Source organism: Rana temporaria, chromosome 3, assembly GCF_905171775.1.
Source record: "Rana temporaria chromosome 3, aRanTem1.1, whole genome shotgun sequence".
NCBI classification, from domain to species: Eukaryota; Metazoa; Chordata; class Amphibia; order Anura; family Ranidae; genus Rana; species Rana temporaria.
Window position 1 is genome coordinate 277,073,570 of NC_053491.1, and position 17,999 is coordinate 277,091,568.

The following is a 17,999-nucleotide window of genomic DNA, read 5'->3' on the forward strand; positions in this document are numbered from 1 at the left end:
ATTTATGGCAGAATAGATCAATAGGGTCCCTTCTGCCATACAGTAAAAGTCCTACCTGTCAGCAGTAAAGAAGGAAAAAAAGGGAGTTAAATACCATTTAATGCAGCTTCCTGTCATGGTGTGGCAACACCACTACACTGATTTTGCACTTTTTAAAGCCAGATTCTGGGCACTAAAGAAAAATACCCTTGTAATAGGTTTCAAGTTTTAAATCATTAGGTCTAGGGCAGTGATGGCAAACCTTGGCACCCCAGATGTTTTGGAACGACATTTCCCATAATTCCCAACTACACTGCAGAGTTCATAAACATCATGGGACATGTAGTTCCAAAACATCTGGGGTGCCAAGGTTCGCCATCACTGGTCTAGGGGGTAGCGGAAGGGGCTATATTACTCGCCTCCTCCCCGCAATAGAAGGTTCTCTTTATTGTGCTCTGCCCCCCCCCTCCCCTAATCCACAACAGTCTATAGCCCTGCTTTATGGGATGTCTCCAAGGGGCCACAGATAGGCTGGAGCATTGGGAAGAAGTTGAAGTTGGCTGGGGTGGGCGTAAAGTAAGTAATGAAGCCTCTCATTCTACCACCTAAGCTTAATGTATTGTTAATATGGTTCAACCATCAAAATATTTTTTATCTTAAAGGAAAGTTTACCTTTTGTAAAAAAAAATGCACATATTTTTGAAGGTAAAATGTGCAATTGAGATTATATATATATATATATATATATATATATATATATATATATATATATATAATTTTTTTTTTAGGAGCCTGCCAAGCGTTGCAATGCAGGACTCTTGCAGACTGTGTAAGCTGTCTGCCCGTACCTCGTATGAGCAGGCAGTTGCATGACAGGAAGGATCAATGAACTACCTAGAGCAGGGATAACCAAACTTTCTAAGCAAAGGGCCACTTTACTGTTCATCAGGCTTTAGGAGGGCCAGACTGTGGCCATCGGGAGTAGAAAAAAGTCCCAGCATCAGTTGGAGTAAACTTGCCCCATCTTCGGTATATGAGAGGAATTGTGCCCCATCACTTGTGTCATTGGGAGAAATGATGCCCCAATCGTTGGTGTCTTTGGTAGGAATTGTGCCTGTCATTGGGCCCCATTGATGATGTCATTGGGAGGAATTATGCCCCAAACCTTGGTCTCTTTGGTAGGAATTGTGCCTGTCATTGGGCCCCATTGATGATGTCATTGGGAGTAATTGTGCCCCATCTTTGGTGTCTTTTGTAGAAATTGTGCCTGTCATTGCGCCCCATTGATGTCATTGGGAGGAATTGTGCCCTGTCTTTGCTGTCTTTTGTAGGAATTTTGCCCCGTCATTGGGCCCCATTGTTGATGTCATTGGGAAGAATTGTGGCCCGTCATAGGGCCCCATTGTTGATGTCATTGGGTGGAATTGGGCCCCATTTTTGGTGTCATTGGGCCCCTATTGTTGGTGTCATTATGAGTAATTGTGTACCATTGTTGGTGTCAGTGAATGAAATGGTTCCCCAAGGGCCGGATAAATGCAAGCAAAGGGCCGCAGTTTGGAGACCACTGACCTAGAGCATTCAATCGCGCCCTGGGTAGCTTATTAAGAACTACAAGCCGACAGCCGCAGAGGCTGTCGGTACTTGTAGTTTTATTCATTCAAAGAACTGTGTGAATTTTTGACACAACCGTGTTGGTGAAGCCCCGCACGACCATGTTGGTGAAGCCCCGCACGACCATGTTGGTGAAGCCCCGCACGACCATGTTGTTTTTATTTTATTGTGACAGCGAGTTTGGGGAGAAGATTCCTGGCTCACTATCACTAGAGGTGGCGGGTCAGAAAACGACTGCAGAGTGGTAACCTGTTGCATGTTTCACCCAAAAACGTGGTGGAACATTTAACATATTCCCAAAGGTGAACTTATCCTTTAATGCATTAATGTAAAAAAGGTTCCACTAGTTCCCCCAGACCCCCTCCCAGCGCTGTTCCTGTTTAAAGTACCACTTCACTGACTTCTTGATCTCACAGGAGACAAAGGCAGCAGTGGCTCCTGCTTCTGCTAGTCAAATCCTGTGAAGAGGAGATGGGAGTGTGGCCAAGCTGTGCTGTGTGTGTCCATGGAAGCACAGAGCCTGGCTTGGGAGCACGCCCACATGAATGCCCCAATAGAACATGGCTTGCTATGGGGGCACTTGCAGGGAGAAGGAAAGTACAGAACTAGCAGGGAACCACCAAAGAAGAGGTAGGGCACCACTCTGAAATATTACACAGTAGGTAAGTATAATCTTGTGTGTGTTTTTTTTTTTTTGTAATAAAAATAAAAACTTGTCTTTTTAGAATCACTTAACCATAGCAGTGCAGTGGGTTTCAACAGCATTCTGAATTATATTTTTACGGAACAGGCACACATTTGCTAGTGTAAATTACTGCTAAGTTACTTTCAAAACCTAATTTGTGAGGCACAATACAATACGAAATCTAAAAACCACACATTTATTTTCAAAGTAGCTAAGGAGTTCATGTTATCTTCCAGACACAATTAAGTGGTATTAGCTACTGTAAACGTGTTATTGTTAATGTAAAATAATAGTCAGGGTTTAGATGGAATCAGTATCTGCAATGAATGCGCTTGTCACAGTATAGCATTTGTCCTGGAAGCTGCCAATTAATTCCCTTTTTATTCATGCTTCATTAACGCTCAGGCATTTCATTACACATAGGTTGCTGGGAGACCTCTTAGAGCTGCTACTATGAGATCATTCAGGCTTTCCAGCCTGTGAACAGCTTGACAATAACTTAGTGACTGATGGTGACTATGCTGATTCTGATGATTGTAAGAAAGGTATTCATGTTTTCCCATGTACTGTCATTTCTTTCAAATCGTTTTTAAATGGGAACATTTTAGAACTGTGTGCTTTGGACTTAAAACATAAATTATGTTTTTCTATTTCAGCAACGGACAGGATTTTGTCCAGGCTGACAGTGACAATGTCACATGTACAAGCTGTTATTACTACATTACATTTGCAAAAGAATGATAGGCAGCAATTACCAAATATTCACAGTAGGTGAAGCACGTTTGCATGATTAATCAATTGTAATCTCAAAGGATCATGGATTATCTGAAACTGAATACTTAACATTTATACATATAAAACCTTTCATGTCTTCTCACCCTCTCCCCCCAATTCACATGCATTTTGCAGTTCTATACCTTATCAGTGCAACCTGCTAAAGGCATCTCCCTTTTCTACAACCTCCTCCAAAACAAATCAAATCAAATCGCACCTAAATTATTTCTTTACTTAAATGGGAGATGGATCTCCAAAAATCCCTTGCTACAGCGTTTCACTATTCCTACAATGTATCCTATTGTGTTACCATTGGAAGATAAAGCAGAAGATAATAACCCGATGGTATCCTACCCTGCTTACTACAATTTTTCTTATGCTGGCTGAGTTGTGGGCATGTAGTAAACATATTTCATATATTTTGGACTTGCAAAAAATGAGATGGGGCGCATGCGCGGCTCTCTAAGATGGCGGACGCGTGACTTCTGAGCTCTGCTCCCGTCCTGTGATCCGTGGCTTCCGTACAGCTTCTGTTGCTAACAACAGACCCGGAGGTGACACGCCTCGACTCCCCCCGGCACTTCATGGGCAAAATTGGAGATCAGCGATCCCATTACCGAGCCATGGAGCGCTTCCTGACTAGGCCTCCATTCCCGGTCTCCATTTCTCAGGGAGATGGTTAAAGGACATTTCCTTTTGCCCCTGTGCCCTAACCTAGTGATTTCACCCCCTGTGAATGACAGTCGACTGTGGCCTTTATTGTTTGTTTACATCAGGGATCTTCAAACTACGGCCCTCCAGTTGTTCAGGAACTACAATTCCCATCATGCCTAGTCATGTCTGTGAATGTCGGAGGTTTACAATGCCTCATGGGATGTGTAGTTTCACAACACCTGGAGGGCCGTAGTTTGAGGATCCCTGGTTTACATCCATTGGTGAAAGGCTCCCTCTCTTGGCCCCACCTGTGCAGTTTAGCACCATACATTTCTGTGGCTGGGAGACAGAGATACATGAGCCCCATTGACGTATGTGGGCTGTATTGGGCAGAAATGGCCTAGAGAGGAACGTTTCACCAATTTATTCAAACAAAACTGTTGAGGTGGTGACTACCGCATCTTGGTAAATGTTCATCTGTGGAATGGGAGTGTGTTTAAGTCTGGGTACAAGATTAGATCTTGCAATCAAATGCAAAGTCTGCATGTAATATCTTTTTTTTATATTTATTTTCTTAAGGGTACATTTTACATCTACTAATGGTAGGTGATTTATGAAGGTGGTGGCACAGACAGTTAAAGTGGACCTTGAAAAATGAAAGTAAACAGGGAGTGCATGCCCTACCCTTCTTCTACACTGCTGCTCCCCCTGTCTAAGGCTAGGTTCATACCTATGCTGGTTGCAGTTGATGCATTTTCATGGTGTGTTTTTTGGAGTAGTTTGTGTTTTTTTAATAGTTTTTTTTTTTTTTATGTGTTTTGTGTTTTTGGGATGTATTAATGTTGCCAGGAGGCAATGTCTGTTGTCACGCAGTCAGGGCTCAGCAGCCATAATACACTGTGGTCAGTGTACAAAAGGCGAGGGCAGAACCAGGCAGGATCAGCCAGGTATTTCCGGTGATACAGGGGGCCAAATTACACCGCACACCGCACACTGTGCTGTATAACATGCTTTAAAGGAACGTGATCCATACTTTTTTTTTCTTGCTTTAAGCAACCTCTGCGCTGTAAGATTGTACTCCTCAAGCTTCTTGAGAACATGCTACAGTATGTAGCAATGTTGGTGCTATTCGTTATGCACTGTTTAATTAATATGCAGATCAAAGGGGTGACATTTGATCTACCTGTGATGTCATGACAGCAACCTGACAATTAAACATGTTTAAAAAAAAACAAAAAACTTTTTAATCACTTTTTAACCCATAGTTACCAGTATGAACTCTAATAACTCCTCTTCCCCTTCTCCCCTCAGATATTCTTGTTCCTTCGATATTTTATTACAAATTTTACCATAAATATTTTAATATTTTTCATTAAACATTATTAATTTTGTTTGTTAAATTTTTGTGAGTCATTTATATAAAATGCACAAAATCTTAAATCAGGAAACACATTTATGTAAAGTGGAGTTCCAGTCCCCCAGGCCGGGTCCATTGCTGTTGTGGGCATTTGTAGCCCACTTGTCTTCATTTCTGGTATTCGGTGCAGATGGCTACCCTGCATACACCTCCTGATCTCATGCATGTGCACTAATGCCACTGCACAGTGCTGTTTCATCCTGACAGGTTGCCATAGCAAAATGGCGCCTAAGTCCTCCCAGACCAGAAATGACACGAGATTTCATTATTAGGCGATTCCCATTGACTTCTGGGATAGATGACGCCAACATCCCAGTCCATGGGGAAACGCCTAGGCGGCCAGACAGGAAGTGCTGCATTAATGCATGTAAAATAAGGTATTTAGAAAAGAAAAAATAATAATTTGCCGTTTGTAATTGCAGATAGGCATGTGGATGCTGGTAAATTAAAAAAAAATGTGTGGAACTCTACTTTAGGATGTAAATAAGTTGCAATGTTTTGTGCCAGAATCTCAATCTTTAGTGTAATTATAAACAGGACAAATTCTAATGTAAAATATATACCATGTATCTACAGTAGCTCAATTTTTAAAAATGTATTTTATGTTTTAGGGTGTTCTTTTTTTACTATAGATTGCATATAAAATTATTTATGAAGGACAATATCACAAAAAAAAAAAAAAATAATAAAAAAATGTTTTACTTTTATCTTAAGTAATGACAAATGTAGTCAAATAAGTATGGTACAGTAATGTCTGGTAATGGTAGTAAAATGCTGATTTTGTTTTCCAGATATACAAAACCATTAACCTTTGCTGACTGTATTGGTGATGAATTGCCACTTGGATGGGAAGAAGTCTATGACAGTCAAGTTGGTGTATTCTACATTGACCATAACAATCGTAAGTGTTTGTGTGTTATTCATAATACTGTATATTACTGTGCCAATTCCCTAACGATTATTGCACAATGTGAATGATAAAGTAAATGAATGTTAATAAGCAAGGTGGATATAAATCAATGATCAATTTTAAATCAATATTTTTTAGATTTTTATCAAATTTATTTTAATAAAATGCTTTTGGAGTAAAAATCTATCTAAAGATAGTTTCCTATTTCTTTTACTGTAAAAAAAAAGATGGTTTCCTATTTAAGATACATTAATAATTTAGTTATTCAGCATGAAATTGAGCTTAGTTATGTAGCACAAGGCTGTATATTCTGAAATATTTACATTTTTTTTGTAAAATCATTCAATGAATCCAAGCTCTGCAAGCTGAGATAACATGCCCTGCATTTATATATTCAAACAATTTCACAGTAACCATGAGATAAAACAAAGTTCAGAAAAATTCCTTTATCCCATTGTTTTGTAAATCTATGTACATTACAAACTGTATGATTGAATCGGTTATGATATCACTGTTTTACTTACCTGACAGCTTATTATTCTACATAGGAAACCTTCATTTTGTTTGCAAATATTAAAGACTCTAACTACCAGCAAGAATAAGTCCCTACATTTAGAGCACCTGTAATTTCAGAGGCATCATGGCAGTGCCTGTTAGCGGGCATCCACTCACCTGCTGCTGCCACTTCCCTCACCTTGTTGTGACTCTGCCGCATCACCAGCTGTCGCATTAAAGTGAATGAGACTGTCAGTGAGTCAACAGCGGGTCAGAGGAGGAGCCGCTGTAGGATAAAGATAACAGTTGTGCTTTGAAAATGATGATTTACCGTATTTGCCGGTGTATAAGGCGACTGGGCGTATAAGACGATCCCCTAATTTTCCAGCTAAAAGGTTGATTTTGGGATATACTTACCTTATAAGATGACCCCCTTCCGACTCACTTCACTGTGCCCATTGCCTACCTCACTGTGCCAATCTCCATACCTTATCCCTGTATGCAGAGTCAGACTTCGGGCGTCCATTGTTCAAAAGCTGCGCTTCCTCCTCGTCTTGTTCCATGATAGGCGGAACACTCAGTTTCCCAGCAGAGCCTGTGTTCAGTGTTCCGCCTATCACGGACGTCCTCTCGTCCGAGGCCGAGGTCTGCGTGGGTTTCCTCCCACACTCCAAAGACATGCTGGTAGGTTAATTGGATCCTGTCCAAATTGGCCCAGTATATATCTGTGTGTACGACTGTGTGTCCCAAGCGTGTCGAGATCCTATGGGGTAAATAACCGCACCAGCCAGGAAGACACTGGCTGCAAAAAGCGCCTAGAGGCGATTCAATTTGCATGTGTAGCGCTATACAAGTCATTCATTCATGCTTACCCATCACAGAACAGGACAAGGAGGAGGCGTGACTTTTGAACAATGGACGCCCGCAGTCTGACTCTGCATACAGGTACTGGCGTATAAGACGACCCCCGATTTTTTGGGGGATATTTTTAAGTACAAAAGGTCATCATCTTATACGCTGGATAATATGGTAAATCAAGTTGATTTCATTCAAGCCTTTTTACTAGTGCTTTAAATCAAATCCACCCTTTTCATAAGTAAACCTTTTTCTTTAGAGACATATGTTACAACAGTTGTAGGAGTTGAAAATTCTACTTATGTAGAAATGTTAGGGCCAATTCACACTGCTCCAGCCGCTATGCGTTGCCGGCGGCTCGAGGGGGCAGTGTGGTGCACGATTAACCGCATCACAAGGATCCCTTTTTTTTTTTTGTGCACGCTTTATTTTAAGTGTATTCACTGCAATATGTCCAACACTGCAGAGCGGTTCGGCCTGCTACGATGTCTGCATTTTACTGCAGCACTAGGCTGCGTTATGGTGTGAATGGAACAATTGTTTCCTGTGTTTCCCTGTGGTAACAGATGTGTTAGCATGCAGTAAAACATCTGTTACCACATATAGTATGAATTTGACTTTAATGTAAAGCAGTAGTAATGTGTCTTTTGAATACGTACATTGTATAGGCCAAATAAAATGGCAACCGGGCAGCCACGATTTAAAATTTTTTGTTTAATACGTTTTTATTGTAAGGTATAAAACAGTTTACAATGAAATACACGTACATTTCCCCAATAGGCCAACACAGTAGGCATAAATTACAGCATTGAATGGGAATAGCTTGTGGGATCAGAATGTGTACAATTAACACCATTGAGGACTAAGGGCTGGTCATTCGACATGGACTAGCGTTACTCTTTGGTTGGGTATGGTACAAAATGCAGAAGTAATTGCCTTATGAGGGCCTGACATACCACATTGTAAAATCAACAATAATAAAAAAAAAAATGTATAGAACAGAGGGAGAAAACAGAAAGGAATAGAGACAAAAAGTAAAGGGAGAGCAATTTATAGATGGGGGGGATGGGGTGTAGGGGAAAGGGGAGGAGTATGCTGCCTCAATATGACACCTGCTTATTCAATATTAAACTAGTCATCAGCATTATACCGTCTTAGATCTGATATCTGCATATGTGGCTGAGAATTTAAAGGCAAACAAACTGGACCATATCTTCTTGGATAGGTCTGATTTATGTCTGAGGGAGTAAGTGCTATCTTCCATATGTTATATGTGATCGATCGCCATTGGCGTAATGTAGGGATGTTCTGTTTCCACAGTCTGGGAATAAGCACCTTAGCCGCATTCAAGAGGTGGGGTGTTATGGACTTTTTATATGTTCCTATTGATTTGCCTGTACAGTTGAACAGTATCACCCAAGGGTCATTTGGAACTGCATAGCCCTGAATCTCTTTGATCCAATATAATATAGTAGACCAATATGGTCGGATTCCTGGGCAAAACCACCAGATGTGAGCATGTGCTGCCTGGTCTCCGCATTCCATAGCGCTGATATGGACGGAAAGACTTTGTGCAGCACCACAGGGGTATAGTGACCCTTGTCAACAATTTGTAGTTTACCTCTGCCGCTTTGGAGGATGTGGTGGAGATGTGGGTTAGTTGAAGTATCATTGAGCATTGTGTTTCTGAGAGAGGGCTTTGAAGATCTTGTTCCCATTTAGAAAGGAATGCAGGAAGTAAGGGCCAGGAGCGCCTGGTGGAAGTATGAGATAGGTTTCCCGGGTGGTTGATCATCAACAAATAATCTCTCTACCGGAGTTAGATCCAACAGGGAGCGTAGTGGTTGTGGTAGAGATGTGACGAACCTTGAGAGTTGATGGTATTTCCATTGGTCCAGCCACCTATTTTATAAATTAGTTGAATGTGATAAAGATTTTGTGGGCATATGCCATAGTTTTTTCATCCACCAAATTGTACTGCCCGGCTGAGAATGCATTCAGGTAAAAAAATCCTTTAGCCTTTGCTACCACTTTATTGTACAGTATGTGTGGTGTCTGTGTAAAACCCATGTTATAGCACTCTACATAATGGATAATAATAGGAGGAAAGACAGAAGTTGCATGCATGTAAAATCATGGGTGGCAAAAACATGAATGCACTACTAATCTACTCACTAGGGAGAGAACCTCTGGGGGAATCTAGGATGGGAAAGGACCTGGGGGTCATAGTAGATGACAGGCTCAGCAATGGCATGCTGCAAGAAATGCAAACAGAATATTGCCATGCATTAAAAAGGAGATTAACTTCAGAGATAAAACGATAATTCTCCCACTATACAAGACTCTGGTTCGGCTGCACCTAGAGTATGCCGTCCAGCTCTGGGCACCAGTTCTCAGGAAGAATGTGCTGGAACTAGAGAGGGCGTAGAGAAGGTCAACAAAACTAATAAAGGGACTGGAGGATAGTTATGAGGAAAAGTTGCGAGCACTGAACTTGTTCTCTCTGGAGAAGAGACGCTTGAGAGGGGATATGATTTCAATGTACAAATACCGTACTGGTGACCCCACAATAGTTATAACACTTTTCCACGAAAGGGAATTTAATAAGACACGCGGCCAATCACTAAAATTTTAAGAAAAGCGGTTTTACCTTAAAGGGGTTGTAAAGGTACAATTTTTTTCCCCTGAATAGCTTCCTTTACCTTAGTGCAGTCCTCCTTCACTAAACTCATCCTTCAATTTTGCTTTTAAATGTCTTTATTTCTTCTGAGAAATCCTCACTTCCTGTTCTTCTGTCTGTAACTCCACACAGTAATGCGAGGCTTTCTCCCTGGTGTGGAGTGTCATGCTCGCCCCCTCCCTTGGACTACAGGATAGTCAGGACGCCTACTAACACACAGCTCCTTTTTCTGCAACGCAGAGAGCGTCCTGACTCTTCTGTAGTCCAAGGGAGGGATGAGCACGACACTCCACACCAGGGAGAAAGCCTTGTATTACTGTGTGGAGTTACAGACAGAAGAACAGGAAGTGAGGATTTCTCAGAAAAAATAAGGACATTTAAAAACAAAATCAAAGGATGAGGTAAGTGAAGGAGTACTGCACTAAGGTAAAGCAAACTATTTAGGAAAAAAAATTTGTACCTTTACAACCCCTTTAACTACTTCAGATCCATGCTATAGGCGAAAGATGGCTACAGCGCGGACCTAATTTGCCGGGAGGGCGTCCTTGGATGTCCCCCTGATCTCGAGCAGCCTGAGCGCCCCCTGCAGGGCGCGCACGGCAAGCTCTGTGATCAGTCTATAAAACTCGCTGGATCACAGATCGGAATAAGGGGTCGATCCCGACCCCTTACCACGTGATCAGCTGTCAGCCAATGACAGCTGATCATGTGTTGTAAACAGAGCCGGTAATCGGCTATTTAAAAAAAAAAGCCGATCACTGACTGCTGTTAGAGGGACATCGGTCCCGATGAAGGAGAGCAGCCGCCTGCTCATCTCTGCCACCTGCCAGTGCTGCCTACCAGTGCCCACAGTGCCACCTATCAGTGTCAACTACCAGTGCCCATCAGTGTCACCTACCAGTGCCACTTATCAGTGCGGAAGAAGACCCCCGAAGTCGGAAGAAGACCCCAGGAGCTGCCTAATAAATTACTTTAAAAACCTGTCTAGTGTGTTTTTTTTTTTTTTCTTGATTGCACTATGCAAAGGGAGGATAAGCCTGCTGTTCTAGACATGGGCCCGGATTCAGATACATTGGAGTATCTATCGGCGGGGCGTAACGTATCTCAGATGCGTTACTCCGCCGTAAATTAGGGCGCAAGTTCCGTATTCAGAAAGAACTTGCGCCCTAAGTTACGGCAGCGTAACGTATGAGGTCCTAATTCAAATCTGGATGATGTGGGCGTGTTTTATTTAAATTTCATGTGACCCTGCGTATTTTTACATTTTTTACGAACGGCACATGCGCCGTTCGTGAAAGAATCCCAGTGCTTTAGACGTGAACGGAACTTACGTACATCCCTATTCGCAAACGACTTACGCAAACGACGGGAACGACGTCCATACTTAACATAGGATACCCCTCATATAGCAGGGGTAACTTTACGCCGGAAAAAGCTTAACGTAAACGACGTAAAAAAATGCGCCGGGCGGACGTACGTTTCTGAATCGGCGTATCTACCTAATTTGCATATTCGACACGGAAATCTACGGAAGCGCCACCTAGCAGCCAACGTAAATATGCAGCCTAAGATACGATGGTGTAAGAGCCTTTACGCCGGCCGTATCTTAGTAAAATTCTGGCGTATCTTGCTTTCTGAATACAGAAAGAAGATACGCCAGCGCTTCGTAGCACTTACGCAGCGTATCAATAGATATGCCGGCGTAAAGGCTATCTGAATCCGGACCATGGTCTTTTAGAGCTGTTTCTACAAAGACCTCCCCAATGCATTTAGTATGTAAAACCTTCCTCAATGAGAACTGTAAACAACCTGGGAATTGTGGCTTCTTTCCTTTGAAAGGCAATGTATTATATTTGTGTCAAGCCCACTATAGATGATACAGTCTTGCACCTTAAAACATAACGGAAGTACTTGTCTCTGAGCAAATCCACATTTCCCTTGCCAGCACTGGCACCTTTCTCCCTGTCTTATTCCGGGTGCCGGTGTTTGGTTCTAGATGTATCTCCTGCGCACGTTCAGGAGTTCAATCATCCTGGCACTGCAAACAGTCGGGTAACATTATTTTATTGCAGAAGAATACAGAAATATTCAGGGCTCTGGTGCTAGAATTATTGCTCTCACTCTGGCGTTCACAGCAATACTGTACATGTTTGGTGCAATCAGCATTTACATATGCGTGCGGAACACACAAATGCGTGCAGGACATGTGCGTACACGGTGGAATTTATTTTATTTACTTTTTTTTTTTTTTGTTCAATTTTTTATTTTATTTTTTACAAAAAGTGTGATTCACCTTTATTGCTATCAGAAGGGATCAGCAACAGATTGAGCAGTGACAGGTACTCTTTATTGACACTTGATCCCCTGTTTTTGCTGTTGCTATACTTTATTTTCTGTGAAATTATCTTTCTCTGCTTAAAAGCCAGTGTCACATGGTGTCAATGTAAGAACAAAATTGGGAGATGGGGACAGGGCATTCTTACTCTATATAGGACGTGCCTGCAGTACATTTAGGCCTGTTTCACACCTATGCAGGCTGCAGTTTGCATATTCCAGGTGCATTTTTTTTTATTTCAATATACATTTTTGATTTATTGAAGTTTATGGAACTAAAAACCAGAAAAAAGTCCCTGGCCCTTTCCATAAAATGCATAGATGTGAACGTGACCAATAGGAAACCATGTTAAATGGCGTGTCCTATGCCTACATACATTTGTTAGGTGTCCCTCATTCTGTCCTGAGGTGCATACAGAGCTCAGATTACAAGGGGATGAGAAACAGCAGTCCACTTAAAGAAGTTGTAAAGGTACATATTTTTTAACCTTAATACATTCTATGCATTAACGTGAAAAAACATCTGAGGATTAGCAGCCCCCCCGTTTACTTACTTGACCCCTTGAAAGTCCCATGCCGTGAACACGCTGGCTTCTCGGCTCATTCATTGGTTGATTGATAGCAGCGCAGCCATTGGCTCCCGGGGGGGGGGGCGGGGCCGCGTGATACAGTCAGCGGCTATAGCTGCCAAGTGTATCACAAGAGTGCGCCCGCAAGCTAGCCCCCATGGGGGTTCCCATGAAGGGGGTTTGATGCGGGGAGGAGCCGAGACAGGCGCCGAGGGACCCCAGAAGACCAGGATCTGGGCCACTCTGTGCAAAACGAGCTGCACAGTGGAGGTAAGTATGACAAGGTTTGTTATTTTAAAAAAAAATAAAAAAAACGGGAACCTTTAGTGTCCCTTTAACTTCCCAAGAAATGTCTGTGCAGGGAGGATGTTTCAGCACGTCTGATCATTGCAGGAGAGCAGTTCCCAGCACCACCAGAACACTGACCACTTTGTGCTTTCGTGCCTAGTGTAGTAAGTTTTTATTAGGAAAGCAGAGGAACTGGCAGATACACCAGGGATTTCACCCAAAGGAAACAATGCAGAGAGAACAAGATACTTTTTCATATAAGGCACTTATCAGGAATATAACATGTTGGAGTAACCTATTCGTTAACCATTGCAAGTATTTATTTCTTATGAATCATAATTATTGCCAGGTGGAAATTGGCTGTATTCTGTACAAAACTGTTTTTTTTTTTTAGGCTAGAATGAAGGGGGGTTAGATACTGATTTATATTACTGCCTGTAACGGAATGACCCGTGACACCCAGAGACCTTTGAAGGATGGGGGGGTACTCCTATGCCAGCGTCACTAATGACTCTTGGGTCTAGGGTTACCCTGTGCCCCTTTTGAGCATAGGGTGACTGAGAAACGATAATTCATGTTTTGCAGGATATCTTGGAATATTACAGTTTGGTTCATGCTGACCCACACCAGGTCAATAGACTCTTGAAAGACATTCCATTGTCCATTGTGTGATGCTAACTAAGTCTGAAGGGTCAGATGTCTCCTTTCAGGGGTAGGGAATTAGCATGTCAATTATGTTTAGTAAAGGAATGTGACTTGTCAAGCTGTAGTAATTACCTTGTCTAATTGTGGAGACGGGACGTCTGGGGAGTGACTAATGATTAGCTCAACTGGATGTCATTATCTAAAAGAATGTGATTGAAGCCCCTTTGTGTGATGTGTGGGTGGAGAGTTCATTGTCCCTGTAACTGCATAAAAAGCTGAGAGTGTACCATTAAAGTTTGTTCATACATTTTGAAACCAGTAACAGAGCGTATGTCTCGTTATTCTGTGAAATGGGATGGATCGTGTCTGCTAGATTGTGGAGTGTCAGATAAGCTGTCGTGGGGCGATGGAATGGGAATATCGTAAACGGTGGTGACCGTTACACTGCCTCTGTCCTATTTTTTCATAGATGGTTTCCTACCATAAAACCCTTACGGTCCTTAACAACTTACAGACCACCTGCCGCAGGAATATGTTGGCTGTTTGAAGAGAAATACCTTTCATATGATAGCAGCTAGCTACCATAACCCCGGTATCCTCTTCTTCAGCCGGTGGTCCGCTACAAGATAAAAGGGGTCTTATCGGCAATAAGGAGGGAGGTGATCCAGTCTGTTCCCTGCATGGGTATGTAGACCAGTGAGGGGAAGATGGCCCCCACCCGTCTCCATACCATTAAAGGTCACTTCCGCCCAATGCTCTTAAAGATGCATTTTTTTTTTTTTTAAATTACATTTTATTTAGGTCTATACGAGATCTGAGGCCTTTTTGACCCTAAATCTAATATTTAAGAGGACCTGTTATGCTTTTTTATATTAAAAAGGATGTTTACATTACTTATAATCGGAATAAAAGTGATCCATTTTTTTAAAGCGCCCCATCTCGACGAGCTTGTGCGCAGAAACGTTGTTCAAACCACACATGTGAGGTATCGCCGCGATCGTTGGAGCGAGAGCATTAATTCCTCTGTAACTCAAGGCATTCAACCTGTAGAATTTTTTAAACATCGCACATGGAGATTTTTAAGGGTAAAAGTTTGTCGCCATCCCACGAGCGGGCGCAACTTTAAAGCGTAACATGATGGGTATCGGTTTACTCGGCGTAACATTATCTTTCACAATCTTAAAAAAAATTGGGCTAACTTTACTGTTGTCATATTCTTTCATTTAAAAAAAAAAATTGTTGAAAAAAAATCAGTGCGCTTGTAAGACTGCTGCACAAATACGGTGTGACAAAGTATGCAACGACTGCATTCTATTCTCTAGGGTGTTAGAACAAAATATATATAATGTTTGGGGGTTCTAAGTAATTTTCTAGCAAAAAAACAAAACGTTTTTTAACTTGTAAACACCACATCTCCGAAAGAGACTTGGGGCTTAAGTGATTAAATGTCTGTAACTGGGAGAGGCTACAGTATTTACAATCCAGAATATTTGCTCATTTCTTTGCAGAAACCACACAGATAGAGGATCCTCGGGTGCAATGGAGAGGACAACAGGAGTGCATGTTAAAGGACTATCTAGTGCTTGCTCAGGAAGCTCTGGATGCTCAAAAAGAGATTTACCAAGTCAAACAGCAAAGGCTTGAACTAGCCCAGCAGGAATATAGGCAGCTTCACGATGTTTGGAAACATAAGCTTGGATCTCAGCCAAGTTGTAAGTATTGGAGAAAAAAAATTAAAGTAATTGATCCTTTTGACTATTGTGTTTTTTTTTTAATTAAAAAACCTGAGCACTCGTCCACTTAAGCCCAAATAAAGCCTTGCTGTTTGTGTAATGCAATCATGGGACGCTTTACTTTTATTAAAGCGGAGTTCCAGCCTGTTCCATACTTTTTTTTATCGCCCTGTGATAGTCGTTAATTATGTTTTAAAAATCGGCATATGCTACATCTGAAAATGTTTTCTATGTGATTAAAAGTATTGGTTCTCACTGTATCCTCCTGATCCAGCAAGTGTCCATTCTGAGTGTGGGAATCTGAAGCCCACTAGGAGTATCTTTCGGGATAAGGTGCTGCTGGCTACTCACGACCATAGCAATGAAGTCTAACATTGCATCATTTCAGGTTTAGAAATAACACGATGCTATCCGCGGAGGATACCTATTGACTCCTGGTATTGATTACACTGGTATCCCATGAGCCGATGCGAATAATATATATAACTATATATATATATATATATATATATATATATATATATATATATATATATATATACACAGTATGACACTCTCTAAAAAGAAATGGTGGACGTGCATGCAAATTAGGGTAGAACTCCGCTTCAACTGCTAAGGATAACCTATGCTGACCCACACATAACAGAGTCAGACTGCAGCACTTAAACAATTACATAGTTAGTCGATTGAAAAAGACTCGTCCATGTAGTTCAACCAAAAAAAAAATACAATCGCATATGTACAATCCTATACCCACAATTGATCCAGAGGAAGGTGAAAAACCCCAGCAGAGCATGATCCAATTTGCTATAGCAGGGGTAAAAAATACTTCCGATAGGGAATCAGATTTTCCCTGGATCAACTTTACCTATAAATGTCAGTACCCAGTTATATTATGTACATTTAGGAAATAATCCAGGCCTTTTTAAAGCAATCTACTGAGCTGGCCAGAAACACCTTTGGAGGGAGTTTGTTCCACATTTTCACGGCTCTTACTGTGAAGAAACCTTTCCGTATTTGGAGATTAAATCTTTTTTCCTCTAGATGTAAAGAGTGCCCCCTTGTCCTTTTGTGATGACCGTAAAGTGAATAACTCAACACCAAGTTCACTATTTGGACCCCTTATATATTTGTACATTTTGATCATATTCCCCCTTAATCTCCTTTTGGGAAAGAATAAATTCAGTTCCTCTAATCTTTCCTCATAGCTGAGCTCCTCCATGCCTCTTTTCAGTTTGGTTGCCCTTCACACCCCCCCCCCCCCCCTCCAAACACTGCTCCAGTCAATGGTACTCTTCTTCCCTAAGCAGCACTGTCATTTGTAGCGGGGGGTTACTACATCTGAAAATACACTGACATGAAATTTTATAATGGTCAGCATTTTCATCTTCATTACTGAAACGTGTAGGCACTGGGATCAATCGGGGACAGTTTGAAGGAGCTATGCAGTAAAAACATTTTCACAAATCCTAAAACCCTCATGCTACGCTATATATGCTTTGGAAATGTATTTGAAATATGGATTCCTAACCCCCCCAAAACATTTATTTCTCATTTGTAATTGTGTGAAACTACCCCACACAGATAATGTATATGTACCTGAAATGTTATATTTGTATTTTTCCCTTTTTAATTAGTGGCTTCGAGTTCCTCTTCTAATTCAAAATATGATCCTGAAATTCTGAAAGCTGAAATTGCTACTGCAAAGTCCAGGGTATGTCCATATAATTTTTTGAAAATCTATGACTTATTTAAAGTGATTGTAAAGCTTTGTTTTTTTTAATAACAAACATGTCATACTTACCTACACTGTGCAGTTAGTTTTGCACAGCATGGCCCCGATCCTTGTCTACTGTGGTCCCCAGCCGGCTCTCGCGGGTCCTCCATGCATCAGATAACCCCCTGGTAGAGCGCTTCTCCTAGGGGGTCATCTGATGCAGGGAGAAGCCGCAAGCCTGTGGGCGCGCTCCCAAGTCAGCATTCGTCGAATGTATGACTCGGGCCCCTCAGCACCTGCATAATTGGATTTGATTGACAGCACGGTAGAGCAATGGCAGCGCTGCTAGCCATCCATCCAACCAGAGGGCCGGGACCCCGTTAGAGAGAAACAGCGCGTCACTGCTGATTATTTCACGGGTTCAGGTAAGTAAAACAAGGGGGCTGAGGGGACTGTGACTGGCATTAGTGTCATTAATGTTTGGCGTTCTTTTACAGATCTAGGATTTATTTCCAAAATCCTTTATGCACAGACTGTAATAACAGCCTGATTGTAGTTTCATCCCTTTCTTATTTTACTGGGAAGGATGTATTTTGTTGAAGATTGTGTCACAACTAAAGATTTTTCCCTTCACTTCTTGTCTCATCAGGAAA

General features: G+C 41.7%; 1 protein-coding gene across 1 annotated transcript in view; it reads left to right on the plus strand.

The window, feature by feature from the left end:
* Positions 1-17,999, plus strand: part of WWC1 (WW and C2 domain containing 1) — a 218,560-nt gene that overhangs the window by 84,038 nt on the left and 116,523 nt on the right. The window contains exons 2-4 of the mRNA XM_040344669.1: positions 5,912-6,021; positions 15,405-15,608; positions 17,267-17,343. Coding sequence (XP_040200603.1) covers positions 5,912-6,021; positions 15,405-15,608; positions 17,267-17,343 — 391 coding nt within the window. The remainder of the gene's footprint in view (positions 1-5,911; positions 6,022-15,404; positions 15,609-17,266; positions 17,344-17,999) is intronic.